The sequence below is a fragment of the Pristis pectinata genome, chromosome 4 (genome assembly GCF_009764475.1).
Source record: "Pristis pectinata isolate sPriPec2 chromosome 4, sPriPec2.1.pri, whole genome shotgun sequence".
Lineage (NCBI taxonomy): Eukaryota > Metazoa > Chordata > Chondrichthyes > Rhinopristiformes > Pristidae > Pristis > Pristis pectinata.
The window spans coordinates 70182765-70197784 of record NC_067408.1 but is presented as its reverse complement, the minus strand read 5'-3'; the positions used below and the strand labels follow the sequence as shown (position 1 = coordinate 70197784).

At 42.3% G+C, this 15020-nt stretch overlaps 1 protein-coding gene across 1 annotated transcript in view; it reads left to right on the top strand.

Annotated features, from left to right (window-relative positions):
* The first annotated feature begins 463 nt into the window (after positions 1-463).
* reps2 (RALBP1 associated Eps domain containing 2) overlaps positions 464-15020 on the top strand; it is a 163380-nt gene continuing 148823 nt past the window's right edge. The window contains 1 exon segment of the mRNA XM_052014187.1: positions 464-820. Coding sequence (XP_051870147.1) covers positions 641-820 — 180 coding nt within the window. The 5' untranslated portion in view covers positions 464-640.

The following is a 15020-nucleotide window of genomic DNA, read 5'->3' as shown; positions in this document are numbered from 1 at the left end:
TCATCGCCAACGTCCTGCTATTTTCTACACTCTCTATATTATCTCTAGTGTTTCATTGCATTCCCCAAACTGTTTTTTTAAAATGCTGTTGGTGTTGTGGCTGGGAGGGCCGATAACAATCATTTAAAAGTGCAAAATTCAAATTTCAAGTTGGCATTTCCCTTGACGTTCTACAAGCCTGAATTGGCCCAGGTACACCACGTACCTCACCTGAATCATGCAAATGAAGAACTCCTCCGCAAATATAGTGCCCCATCGGGATTTTTTGTTTTGACGATGGAGGCCGATGAATGAAAATAATACAAAGGAATTCAAAGTACCCCTTCTGGGTGTAGCGAAGGGAACAGTTCCCCAAGCCCTTCCCTGTTTCACGTGCTTGGTGCAGCAGCTGTTAGCCGAGCCGCAGCAGAGTTACGGTGACGTCAGGTCGGCTGGTTAAAAAAAATGGCGGTGGCTGCCGGCGTGTGTAGTTGCGGGAGGAAATAGGATCATAAATATTGAAGTGGTACAGGGCAGGAGAGCGGTGCATGAGAGCAGCAGCAGGAGGGATAGGACAAGACAAATTAAGTGCCGGGCTGGTCAGGTAACTGCTTGCGTCTGTAGTGAAGAGAAGGTGTCCGGGAGCGAGGACAGCTGTAGAATGTCCCGGGAGTGCGCGCGTGCCCCGGGCATGGTTCTGAGTGACAGCGAGGAGAAGTGCTTCTCCGACCTCTTCTCGTTCGCTTTCCCAGATGCCGACGCCACGGGCAAAGTTGCCGCAGGAACCAAAGTTGCCGAGTTGTTCCGAGCGACCCAGCTCTCTCCGGAGGCTCTGCACCAGGTAAGTGGAGAAGTAGTGCCATTTATCTGAAACATGTCTATGATTGTGTGATGAGATGCTGCATGGAGAGCGGTTGCACTACTTAAACTTTTTCTCAGACTGTCTCTACATTTTCGAATGTATGTATCTTCATTGTTTTATTTTAATTTTCAAGTTGCTAGTGGTTGACTCGTTAAGGTTTGTTTTCTTCGGGGGCGGGGTAGAATAGTAAAATTTAAATACAGTATGTGTGAATGTATGTTTTGTCAATGGTGCGTTGTGGACAGCACTCCATTTCTCCCGAACTGATACGTTACAGTGGCGGCTGACTTCACTGATGCATCCATCGCTTGTTCAGTACAACAAAATGTTTGTTGTTCGTAACCTCTCAACTGCATTCTGGAGCTTTGGTGTATTTCGCAATTCCTGCATAATTTCGCGAACGATGTGGATTGGGCGTTAGTTTTTTTATATATAAGAAAACGGAGTGTACTTTTTTTTTCTCGTTCGCCAGATGCGATTTGATGACCATCTGTTGCTTGCTCTAATTCCCTTGAGATAGCAATGGTAGATTGCAGCCTTGAACCATTGCAGTCTTTGTGACTGTCAATGAGTAGTGATGGATAGTTTCATCCACTGACTCTGGATATACATTTTGAGAGGATAGTGTGCATCTCGGAAAGGAGGTTCTCAGTCCTGCACTTTGTGCATTGGAGGGCTGGGTACTTGAGCAGTGCATGGGATCTTCATCAAATGGACCATTTCTTCATGGATGATACCTGCTTTTTGAGTGTTGCAAATACGCCAATCCCAGCAGAGTGAGAGTATTGCAATATGTTCCTGTCTTGCACTATCTAGATAGTTGAAAGCTGATGGAGTGTGAGGAGGTCAGCCACTCAGCACAATCTGTCTTAGCATTATTGTGACTGGACTGGTTGTATCTGGCCACTGGAGAATCTGCGTTGCTGTATGTGGCACAGATGTGCCCATATCTGCTCCTGTGCTGTGATTCACATGACCTACCATCTTCCATTTCATCTGCAGAAGCAGGATGGATCAACTCTGTTAGTTGTGATGTACAGGTGTGATTGGGGGGGGGAGAGGGGAGGTGAAACATATCCAACATGTACCTCATCCTGTTGACCATGTTTATTTGTGGCTGCATCAAGTTTTGTGCGGAACTGAAATATGAAAACACCGAGTGTCATCAGTACTGATGTTTTACCTGTCCCTGGTGTTGCAAAGGATGGGCCTGGCCTCATTGCTGTGCAATGTTCCATTCAGTTGGACTCTGCTGCACCACCTGTTCTTAGCAAAGTTTCTGCGGGAGAGGGATATGGTGAATAATATGAGATGGTTTCTCCAGCAGACTGTCAAAGTCACTTGATAGAATTCCTTACTGCCAGAACTTGTAAAGAAGCACCAAGACCTTGCTTACCTGGTACTGAGAGGGGCCTTCCCCGTCAGATCGTTCCTGCACAACCAGAGTCTCACTCTTGACACGTGCTGCCCTTGAGGTGGCTGTGGTGCAGATGAGACAATCATCCACCTCCTTGGGGACTATACATTTGCCAAGAAGGTCTGGAAAGGATGCGATGGTCCTTTGTTTGCCCCAAGCATCTACATAACAGAAGACTCTGTGATCCAGATGCTGTTTCTAGGGACACTTATTGAGAAAAACATCAATTGCTGCTGGAAGATCATCGACTCTGTGAAAGACACACTTTGGTCTGCCCAAAACCTGTGGGTCTTCCAGTATAACGAGATGTCCATATGTGAATGCTGTCAACTGGCACATTCCAATGTGCAGGAGTATGTGCTGAAGAATGCACTGAAGCTCGTTGCAACCACCACAAATGCTCTGTGAGGAAGGATCACATTCTAGGGTCCTGCTACCTTTGTACTGTGTAAGTTTCTTAAATGCCTCATGGGTGCATTGTTTAAGGGGGAAACATGAGTGTCATTGACACATTGTAAGAAAATGTATTGAATTGATGATACAATGAACAGACAAAAAGACATGTACCATATGTATTTCCTGCATATTATTATGAATAATGTATTGGAGAATCTCCTACAAACCTAGTCACAAACATGGTGTGGATCCTGGGACTGCTGGGGTTTGTAATTTCATTAAATATCCATGGGTGTCAACTAGGCTATCAACCCAAGCAAGAGGTCCTCTTGCGTATAAGTGACAGCTTCGTTATCTGGGGACTTGCAGGTTGACCTGAATACTGTGCAATCATCAGTGAACAACCCACATTAGAAGAAAGGGATAACATGATAAAGCAGTCAAGGGTGCTGCTCTGGGGAACCACTGGAGTTGATAAGCCTGTAATTACTGCAAACATCTTAATTTTGCTGCTTGAGCATTTCTCCCTTTGTCTCTATTACTTACAGCTCTCAACCATCTCCACTTCTGCACCATTGATACAGATAGGCATGTTCTCCATTCCGCTTCCTGAAGTCAATGACCAGTGTTTTGTTTTGCTGACATTGAGGGAGGGGTTATCTTGACACCATGCCACTAGGTTTGTTCGCTCTTGCTCTCCTGTACTTCTTGTTTGAGATCCAACCCACTATGATGGTGTCATCTACAAATTGGTAGATGGAGTTAGAGCAGAATCTGGCCATGCAGTTGTGAGTGTATAGAGAGTAGAGTGGTGGGGCAGGACGGAGGACACAGCCTTGCGGGACACCAGTGTTGAGGATAATTGTGGCAGAGGTGTGGCTGCCTATCCTTGCTGATTGCTGTCTGTTGGTCAGGAAGTCAAGGATCCAGTTGCAGAGTGGTTCTGAGTCCTATGTCCAGAAGTCTGGAGATGTGTTTGTTTGGAATTATGATATTGAAGGCAGAGCTACTGTCAGTAAATAGGAGTTTTATGTAGGTGTCTTTGTTACCCAGATGTTCCAGAGATGAGTGTAGGGCCAAGGAGATGGCATCTACCATGGACCTGTTTCGGTAGTAAGTGAATTGCAGTGGGTCAAGGTTGTCTGGGAGGCTGGAGTTGACATGCGCCACGACTAGCTTTCGAAGTGCTTCATGATGGCAGATGTCAGAGCCACCGGGTGATAGTCATTAAGGCATATTACCCAACATTTCTTTGGCATTGGGATGATAGTGGTCTTTTTACAGTAGGTGGGAACGAATACTCTCGCCAGCTGATCCGTACAGGATCTGATGACTCCATCCAGGCCAGTCACTTTCCGTGGATTCACTCTCTGGAAGGCTGATCAGACATCGGTGACCATGGCTGGAGGTGCATCGGAGGCTGTCGGAGCAGGTGGTGTCATTTCACTGATCTTCTGTGGAAAACATGCATAGAATGCATTGAGCGTTGTTGTCAGCAATACTGCCTGACTTCATTTTGTACCCTGATTATGGCATGCAAGCCTTTCCGTAACTGACAGCTGGTCTGGGACTCTGGTCTGGTATTGTTTTTTGGCATACCTAATAGCTTTACAAAGGTCCTACCTAGATTTCCGTTTAGGTTAGGGTCACCCAATTTGAACACTTCTGACCTGAACTTCAGTAAGGAGTGAATCTCCCTTGATGGCGTCTGGTTGGGAAACATTTCAGAGTGACCTCTTTGGTACACAGTTCTCTATACACTGGCTGATGAAGTCTGTGATGATATTGGCAACTCATTTAGATCGGCCATTGAGTCCTTGAACATGGACCAGTCCACCAACTTGAAGCAGTCGCATAGAAGCTCGTCTGTTTCCTCAGGCCAGTACTGTACAACTTTCTGTACTGGATCCTCTCGTTTCAGTTTCTGTTTGTAAGCAGAGAGAAGGAGCACAACCTGATGTTCTGATTTTTCCAAAATCTGGATGGGGGAATGGAGCAGTACGCATCTTGGCTAGAGTTTGGTAGAGGCATGGCTAGTTCTGGATCGCAGGGCATCAACAGCCCATAGGTTATTTTTTGGACAAATCCTTTTTGAACCCAGTGAACTCTTCCATTTTCTGATAGTGGGTGGAGTGGATTGAATTAGCTTAGCACGAAATGCAGGAGAAATTTGCAAACTATCCTGGTGGAATTATATACTTCGAAGAAGGTGTGTAGTGCAACTCCATTTTTTAAAAAACTTCAAAATAAGATTTCCTACTGTTACTTCATAAGTAGGCATAAGTTTCCTTCTGGGATCTGTTGTTGTATTTTAACTAAATAATAAAAATAGAACTGCATATAATGTTACCCATTGTAAAGCTATTCACATTTCTGAATAAACATTGCACAATTGCAATGCACCGCTCCATGAGCATTGGCTCAGGACCACATGCTAACCAAGACTAATGTGCTAACCTGCTGACGACATCTGGTGAATCATGACATTTATTCCTGGAGTTTGGATTGTTTGTGACAGTGGAGCTTTAACTGTAACCCTAATGTTCAGTGTAAAATGGTGCTCAGTGTTTGTCCTAGTAGGCAGCAAGCCACCTACTTGATTTACAAACTGGATTACTTTTAGCCAAATAACACCCCCACCATCACAACTGGAGGATTTTCTATGATGCAATCTAAATGTTTTTTGTATATATTTTGTCGTGTTTAGCATAAAGATTAATGAGCATGAAAGCAATAAAGGCAGAGAAATAATGCTGCTGAACTAGAAAGACAACTCAAAATGAAACGTATTGTTGCAACATTCAGCAGGCTTGGCAACATCTGTGGAGAAAGGAAGGTAGGGTTAGCATTTCAGGTTCATGACCTTTCATGAGAACCAAGAGATGTTTGCAGACATGCAAGTGTTTATACAAAAGCAAAATTTTGAAATCAAAGGAAAATCAGAAACTTAAGTGTTTTTTTTAAATCATGCTTTCATACTTGGATTACAATTACATATTTACCAGAGAACTGTTTACAATAATGGTCACATTTCCAGCATTATTAATACATATTGTAAATAAATGCAACTTTGGTGAAAATAATATTGAAATTTCTGAAAGTAAATAAATTTCTGCTTGGCCAAACCCAGCTGCAAGTTCTGTATTCTATTTTTATTGTAAAGGTGTAAGGACAACTCCCGAGCTGCTACTGGTACCTACAGAGATGCTATTTAAAGAATTCATGATCTGACCCAATATCGTGTATCCACGATATTGTGATATCACGTGATATTCAAAGGACTCTCCGGTTCAGGATGTGCTGTTTAATTAGCATTACAATTGGCCATTATAGGATTCTCTAGATCTCTTACTAACCTTTGTCAACACTGAACCAAAATGTTGGTGACCTTTCATTGTAATGCCCTGTGTTACTATGAACAGAGCTCAGCTGCTGTCATCTTCATCACAAAGGCCATCTGTTTAATACTTGCAAAATATTGCCCATTGCCATTCCCGTCTCAGCCCAAATCATAATAAAATCCTTATCCCTGGATTTATTAATTCTGGGTGGTTATTCCAATTCTTTTATTTACCAGCCTCCCACGAGCCTTCAGTGGACTTGACTGAATTATAAACCCTGTTGCCATAACTTGCACCTCTCGTTTCCTATAATCTCCATGCTTGCCGATCTAATTTTGTTCTTGGCCCATCATTCCTTTTTAAGTTTCCATCCATTGGCTCAATCATCCATAAAGCTGCAGTCTTCCAGTCCTACAGTTTTTCGAGAAATCTGAGCACTGTTCCCTTGTCCATCCCCTGTTCTTTTGTCTCACCATCGATAGTTGAGACTGTAGCTGTCTAAACAAGCTCAGTAATTATCTCTCCATCTCTTAAAGCTTAGTTCTTTCACTAATTTTCAGCCACAGTCCTAATGTCTCTCAGATCTAATGTCAATCTGTTTACAGTTCTACTTAGTACTTCAAAACACAATCCTACTTTTAAAAGGTGTTGTTTAAAATTTTGTTGAAAAGGCCAGCCGTGGCTCATCTTTATAGTCAGAATGTCATGGATTCAAGAATCTCCCCTTGCAAAATCTAGGTTGATGCTCCAATAAAATGTTGTGCCAGCAGTGCTATGCTTTGGGTGTGTAATTAACCATGTTGGAATCTGCCCTCTCAAGTAGATATGAAATATCCTATGTCATCATGTTGAAGGGGACAGGAGTGGCACAGCTAGTAGAGCTGCTGCCTCACAGCTCCAGTGACATCAGTTCAATCCTGACCTCGGGTGCTGTTTGTCTGGAGTTTACACCTTCTCCCTGTGAAGCATAGGTTTCCTCCTGGTGCTCCGGTTTCCTCCCATGTTCCAAGGATGAGAGTTGGGAGGTTAATTGGTTACTGTAAATTATCCGTAGTATGTAGGTGAATAATAGAATCTGGAGGAGTTGATGGTAATGCGGAGGGAATAAAAAATGGTATTTATGTAAATGAGTGCTTGCTGGTCAAGTGGGCCAAGGGGTCTGTTTTCATGCTGTACAATTCTATGTCTCCATGAGGTCAGTGAGGCTCTCTCTAATGCCTTGGCCAACATTTATCCCTCAACTGCTGTCACTAAAACAGATTAACTATTTCTGAAAACTTGTGTACATAATCAGCTACTGCATTTTCTCCAGCAATGACTGTGATTTAAAAATTACCTTGTACTTCACAACAAAAGGCACTTTTTAAATATAACCCTGTCTTTAGTGGCAAGACATGAGTTAAACCATTGATTTCTTTGTTATTTGATTCCAGTCACCATTCCTGGACCTTTTTGTTCACAAGCCTGCCTTTTAACTTGTGCTTTCTTAATACTGCTAGATCCCACTATTAAATGGAAAATAACAGCAAGTTGATGGTATTAATATTGGGTATTTTTCTTTTGGAAGACAAGTTCTCCTATTATTAATTTATGTAAGTCATTACTTTTTTTCTACTAGTTATACAGCAGTTACCAATTTGATCATGAAGTAAAACATACTGGCATAAATGGCTTGTTTTTCTACTGTGTTGTCTACTATGAAAATCCTGAAATTGGAGATATTTTGAATGTGTTTATTCATTGTTCCTTAAATAATTCCTTATGTTTATTTTTATCTGGTGATAGAAAGTGATATTTTAAATTTGAAAAATATTTTGTACCTGCTTTCTACTTTATGCATGCTATAATTCATTTTGGAGTTGTGCAGCTGTCTTGTATGGTACTCATAGAGCATTTTCCTTGGGAAACAGAAAGCAAAATTAATGAGTTTTCTTTAAATGGAAGATCTAGGACTTCCTTCTCTACCACCTGTCTGAAAATCTTTTCACTTGTGCATTTAGAAAAGTGTTTGAGGAACTAAAATTCAAAAAACGTTATATTGGTTTATTATTGTCACTTGTACCGAGGTACAGTGGAAAAACTTGCCTTACAAACCGATCTTACAGGTCAATTCATTACACAGTGAAGTTACTAGTGGTATATTATAAGGAAAACTCTGCTTGTCTCTTTCTCAAGTCATGCTTCGAGTTGAAAATTGCTGGAACCTTCCAAATTCAGCACTGTCTGACCTAAAATCAGCAGGCTAGTTGCAATTTTTGGAGAACCTTCAATTTCAAATTGTACTGTTCAGACCATACCTTTTACATTCTTTTCTGCTGGAGGAATGCTTGCAAGATGGAATAGAACAAGTATAGGATTCAACTTACTAGAAGCATAATGAACTACTAAAGAAATTTTGGGAAATTTCTCATCTGCTCCCAAGTACATTCAAAATGAGTTCCAGGAGACTGGTCATGATGAATCACATTGCCTTACTTCTTTTTAACATTGCATTATCAGATACAACTGGAATCCCATCCATTTCCTTTTGTGAGTACTTGTTTCAAATCCAACTTCACTGCCCAATATATGGCTATTTGTTTTATAGGTCATTGATCCTCTGTGAAGGGGTAAATATATTCTGATATATTCAAGTCCCTGGTGCATTCCAATGGATATAGCTCATTCCTTCATTATTTTTAAACCCAAATTAAATTTCCTTGTTTTCCCAGAGAGTAAATACCCACATCTCTGGGCCTTCTGTGACAATTGAGGACATTTTTAAAGTGGAGGTTAATTAAGTGGGTTTCTCCTGTATCTTGGGCATGTAATACTCATCTAATAAGGTGACAAAATAAAAACTGAACAATGTTTTCTAAGCAAAGTTCTTTGTTTAAAAAGAAATGCTATAACATTTTCTGCTTATTGTTGGATCATTTCAGCAATATATTCAAATACCCTACAGTTATGGCGAATTCACACCTCCTCTGCAGTCACACTACTGACAAGCAGTGAAAGGTATACTTAGCTTTATTTAAACTCTTAATTGCAAAGGCAAACATACAGACACACAAACCCTGCACAGTATATGACCCATGATGACTTGAGCTGATCAGTCTCAGTTTCCCTTTGTTTTTCTGAGAGTGTATGCCTAAAGGTTCTCCTCAGACTCTGAGAACCTTCAGGCATACACTGGCCCTTTGACACTGGGGTTCCTCTGCAGTTCCAGAGCTCAGGAAGGAATTAAATCCTGTTTCCCAGACCCATTTCCACTCCTAATCCTTCTGTTTTTTTCTAATTAGATGGTATCACATTGATAGTCCAGTCCAGGTCAGACCTATTTTCTCTATCTTTGTCCTGTTGCCACTGGACTATTGGTATCGCCTTCATTTTCCACTACTTCCAATGTGTAGCACCCGAGTTATTGGTGCTGAGCTATTTGGGTGTAGAGGAATGTGGAATTGATTGCTCTTGGCAGTTCATACAAAGACCTAATTCCCCATGTGGGTCTGATGACTTAATCTAATCACTTGGGTATTTCCTTGTAATAATGTTTCCTTGCAATAATTGTCTCTTACTATCAGAGTAAAAACCAGTTCTTCTGCCTATCACTGAGCCTTGGGTGCCATTGGAGATGTCATAGAATGAATCCATTGTTTCTAATCTCATTAAGCCAAATCACCATATCCCAGTTAGGCCTCTGAACTTTCAGTCTTAATAAAGTGAGCTAATTTTCCAATTTATAGCTGCCACTTGGAGAAACAGAAAGAATGTTATGTTGGGACTTTGTCCTGTATCTCATGCTAGGGTAGTTCATCCTGTGATGAATCAATCTTGGAGGGTTATTCCTTCAATTAAGTTGTTATCAGCATTTTTTTGTTTATATTTTAAGATTCACAGACAACTTCACATACTATTAAACATCCTGCATGTGGCAACCTCCAAATGTTGGTTCAAACTGAAAGCACAATTCATTGTTCTGTAAAAGCTGTTTTAATCCTTTGACTACCTTCTTTTCTATTTCAAAAATAAACTTCATAAAAATGTAAGAAATACAAAAAAACAGTGCATGGTTTGCATTATATTCATGGTGTTATCAGGTCTATACATTTTTAGTGTTGGCACATTCTGTGTGTAAGGCACCATTGCCACTCGCATGGCCTCTTTGGCCAATACAAACTTCATGTGTTTGAGAGGCCTTTACACAGGGCTTAGCCCCTCAATGCCTAGTGTCAATAGGACCTTGGACTGCAGTACCCACATAGCCTTTGTATTGGCTGCCCTAGCTTTAGTATGTACCTTTAACGGTACTCCTGCAGCCTGAAATGTGCCAGGCAGCAGCATTCGCTTACAGACATCTCATTGTACTGGAAGGCCAACACGTTTTGGGCAGACCAAAGTGTATCTTTTACAGAGTTGGTGATCTTCCAGCAGTGCTTGATGTTTGTCTTAATATGTGTTCCTGGGAACAGTTGCTAGAACAGAGTCCTCTGTTATGGAGCTGCTTGGGATGAAACTCGACATTGATCCTTGCATCCTCTTCCAGACCTTCTTTGCAAATCCACAGTTCACAAAGAGGTGGGGGATCATCTCATCCTCATCACAGCCATCTTGAGGGCAGTGTGCACAGTGAGTGAAATGGTGACTGTGTAGGAAGTATCTGACAGGGAAGGTCCCTCTCAGTGCTAGCCAAGTGATGTCTTGGTGCTTATTGGTAAGTTCTGGTATTAAGGCATTCTGCCAAATGGTCCTGACAGTCTGCTCTGGAAACCATTTCAGAGGATCCATCGAGTCCTTCTCCAAAGAGCCTGCAGGACATTCCACTGACCACTGTCTGATGGTCCTTTGACTACTACACTATTTTTGCTACAGCTGCAGAGTGCTGGTCATGAAGATTTTAAACATTCAGGTAAAGTAACACCTGGGTCTGTTTTGTACTTGGCAGACCTGGCTGGGTGTCTTGCATTGTGATCGTGTGGTTTAGTGTGTACACTAAACAGCACAAAAATAGTGCTATATTTATCAAAGTCGAGTTTATTGTCAAATGCACAAGTACGTGTATACACAGGTGCAATGAAAAACTTATTTGCAGCAGCATCACAGGCCCATAGCATCATATAAGCAGTATTCACAAGAAAAACAGTCCATTTTAGTGCAAAGTGATCATAGTGTTGTTAAACTCTAGTGATTAGTTTTTTGCTGGTTGGTTCAAAAACCGAATGGTTGAAGGGAAGTAGCTGTTATTGAATCTGGTGGTGTGAGACTTGAGGCTTCTGTACTTCCTGCTAATGGTAGCTGTGAAAAGATGGTATGGCCCGGATGGTGGGGATCTTTGATAGATGTTGCCTTCTTGAGGTAATGCCTCCTGTAGATACTAACAATGGTGGGGAGGGATGTGCCTGTGATGTATTGGGCAGAGTCCACTACTCTCTGCAGCTGCTTACAGTCTGCACATTTGAATTACCGTACCAGACCATGATGCAACCAGTCAGGATACTTTCAACAGTACATTTTGTTAGTGTTCAACGTCAATCCAAACCACCTTAACCTCCTAAGAAAGTAAAGATGCTGGCCCTCTTTCCTTGTGATTGCATCTATGTGATGGGCCCAGGGCATGTCATCTGATATGTTAACGCTCAGGAATTTAAAGCTGACTCTCCACCACTGATTTCTCCCAATGTAGACTGGTACATGTTCGCCCTCCTTCCCCTTCCTGAAGTCAATAATCAGTTCTTTAGTTTTGCTGACATTGAACGAGAGGTTGTTTTTGTGGCACCACTCAACTAGGTGACCTATCTCGCTCTGGTAAGCTGACCCATCGCCACCTGTGATTCATCCAACAACAGTAATGTCATCAGTGAATTTGAAGATGGCATTGGAGCTGTGCTTAGCCACACAGTCATGTGTGTATCGAGAGTAGAACAGGGGGCTAGGCTTGCAGCCTTGAGGTGTACCCATGTTAATGGTCAGCAAGGAGATATTGTTACCAATCCTCAGAGGTTACTGATGAGGAAGGAGAGTATCCTGTTGCAGAGGGAGGTTGAGAGGCCCAGGTCTTGAAGCTTGATGATGAGTTTGCATGGGATAATTATGTTGAACACCAAGCTGTAGTTGATGAACAGTGGCCTAATGTATGAGTTCCTGTTGTCTAGATGGTCCAGAGCAGAGTGAAGAGCCAGAGAAATTGCATCTGCTGTTGTGGCGGTAGGCAAATTGGAGCAGATCCAAGTCACTTCTGAGGCAGGAGTTGAGTTGCACCACAACCAACCTCTCAAAGCACTTCATTATGGTTGAGGTAAGTGCTACCAGAAAGTACTCATTGAGGTAGGTCACCATGCTCTTCTTGGACACCAGTACAATAGATGCCTTTTTGAAGCAGGTGGGAACCTCGGACTGCAGAAACAAGAGGTTGGATATGTCCATAATACTCCAGCCAGTCGGTCCGCACAGATCTTTAGTACTTGTCCAGGTACGCCATCTGGACGATTCACCCTTTTGAAGGATGCCCAGATGTCAGCCTCAGACTGAAATTATAGGGTCATCTGAAGAGGTGGGAGCTCGTGAGGGTGTGTCATAGTCCTCTCTCACAAAATGTGCATAAAAGGCATTGAGCTCATCCTGGAATGATGGGCCATTGCTACTTATGCTTCACGCTCTCTCTCGCGCAGGAGGTTGAATTGTGCGAGCCCTGCCACAGCTGTCGAGCATCCATCTGAGAGTCCAGCTGAGTCCAAAATGGCCTCTTTGCACTCATGATGGTCTTCCAGAGGTCGTACCTGGACTTCTTGTATAACTCTCTGGTCACCAGTCCTAAATGCCACAGATCTAGCCCTCCAGCAGATTTTGAATCTCCTAGTTCATCCGAGGTTTCTGGTTGGGGAAGACTCGGGAGGTCTTTGTGTGTACATTCCACACATGTCCTTATGAAGTCGGTGATGACTGTGGCATATTCATTTGGGTCCGCTGACGAATTCTTGAACATGTTTCAGTCCACCTACTCGAAGCAATCCCAAATTCACTCCGCCACTTCTGCCATCCAGCTCTTCGTAGTCCTCTTCACCAGTGCCGCACTCTTCAGTCTGTGTCTGTACGCAGGCAGAATAAGCACAGCCTAGTGGTCGGATTTACCAAAGTGCAGGCAAGGGATGGAGCAGTAGGCATTCTTGTTAGTGGTACAGCAGTGGTAGAATGTGTTGAGTCCTTTAGTATTGCAGGTGATATGTTAAGAGTAGTTAGGCAGAGACTTCAAGCTAGACTGATTAAAGTCTCCCACCAAGATGTGACAGACATTGGGATATGCCGCTTCATTCTTGTTGATTACAGCAATTCGTTCCTCAAGTGTACCTTGATGTCTGCCTGAGGTGAGATTTATTCATGTCAAGTAACATTAATTTTTAAGCTAAAGCATATTCTGTGTTCCCTTCCTGCACAGTTTACTTCAGAGACCCCCAAGACATTTGTTCTTGTTTCTCATTTACATGCTTACCTTTGGCAACATCAGATTCAACGTGTCCAACTCTACCTCACTATTCTCTTGACTTACCTGTCTTTTTATTGACAGATTGGTCACCTGACATCCAATCTTGCAGAAGTTCCTCTGGTTCAATATCAGTGAGGCCAAAGCAATTATGTTCATCCCACCTCCCCCCCACCCCCATTACAAAACTGACTCTTTTCCTTCTATGATTGACACAGATTGTTGACAACCTTGGTGTCCATTTAAACTTCAAACTGGGCTTCCGATATTCCATCATTATATTACATATTCTCCATCTGCTCCTTGCCCACCTGTCCATGTAGAAACTGCAGACTCTTCTACGGATGGTGCATTAGATGCCCGACAAGGCAAGTTTGTGAAGTGGAGCCCCCATTCTGCTGTTTACACAAAGCGTCTGTGTATTCCTGATGTATAGACTTGACCTTCTTAATTCCTTCTCTACTTTGAGCAGTCACGAGCCACGGATTTCCAAGATTCATTGGGGAAGTTGCAATTTATCCCCCCCCCCCAAGGAGACTACTAGCGTATCTTTGAATCTTTTCCTCTGTCAACCTAATAATCTCTTTCTGTGACAGCACTTAGAATAGTGTGTCTATTTTGAAAGTCTGGTGTCAGGCATTTGAACAATATGGTTTACCCAAACAAGCCAACTGAGTGTAATTGGAGCCACACTGCTGGGAATGTTGGCCTGGGAGAGGGCACTGACATTGGTTCACTTATCCTTCCAGTGAATTTGGAGGATTTTCTGAAGACAGCATTGGTGGTATCTTTCCATGACGTTAAGGTGCTTAGTATAGTTAGTCCAGATCTTACAAGCATTAGGCAGGGACTTTTGCTGCCTGGTAGACCTTGAGCTTTGTGCCTGGTCTGAGGTCTTGATATTCAAACACTCCAAGGTTGTGCTGATGTATTAAAGGTGATGTTAAACTTCATCGATGTCTGCCTTTGTGGAGCAGTGTCTCTCAAAAGATGAGAATTGGCCCACATTTTTCCAGGGTCTTGCTCTGAACTGTTATTGTCAGAGTGCAGTGTTGTACAATTAGGTAGATTTGGTGGAGGAACTTTGCCTTACAAATGTTAAGTTTGAGCCCAGTGCTTTCATATGGTTCAGGCATTAAGTTGATGTTGGCTTAGAGTTTAAACTGCAAACCTATACAGTGCTTGCATTTGCATATGCTATCTCAATTCTCCATTGCCCATCAGCAATTGCATATCGTGGCTCACGTGCATATTTTGCACAGATTTCTTTACAGGGGAAACAACTTCCCTGAGCTCCAAAGTTTGGCAGGTAGTCTTTACATTGATGATCTGTAGGTCCAACCAACTGGGAAATTCTTTACTTTAGAACTTGTTATAGTTACTACTCAAGTTACAATTGCCAATTTACAAATTTACATTATATGGTCATTGACACTTTGCAGATTGAAGACACACACCCAAAGATGATTTTCCCCACTATAACAAATAGTGTGCCATCTTCGGTGCATAGGAATATGTTTTAAGAAAAATTCCAAAATATATTTTGTCCAGCCTCTTCATTTTGCAAAA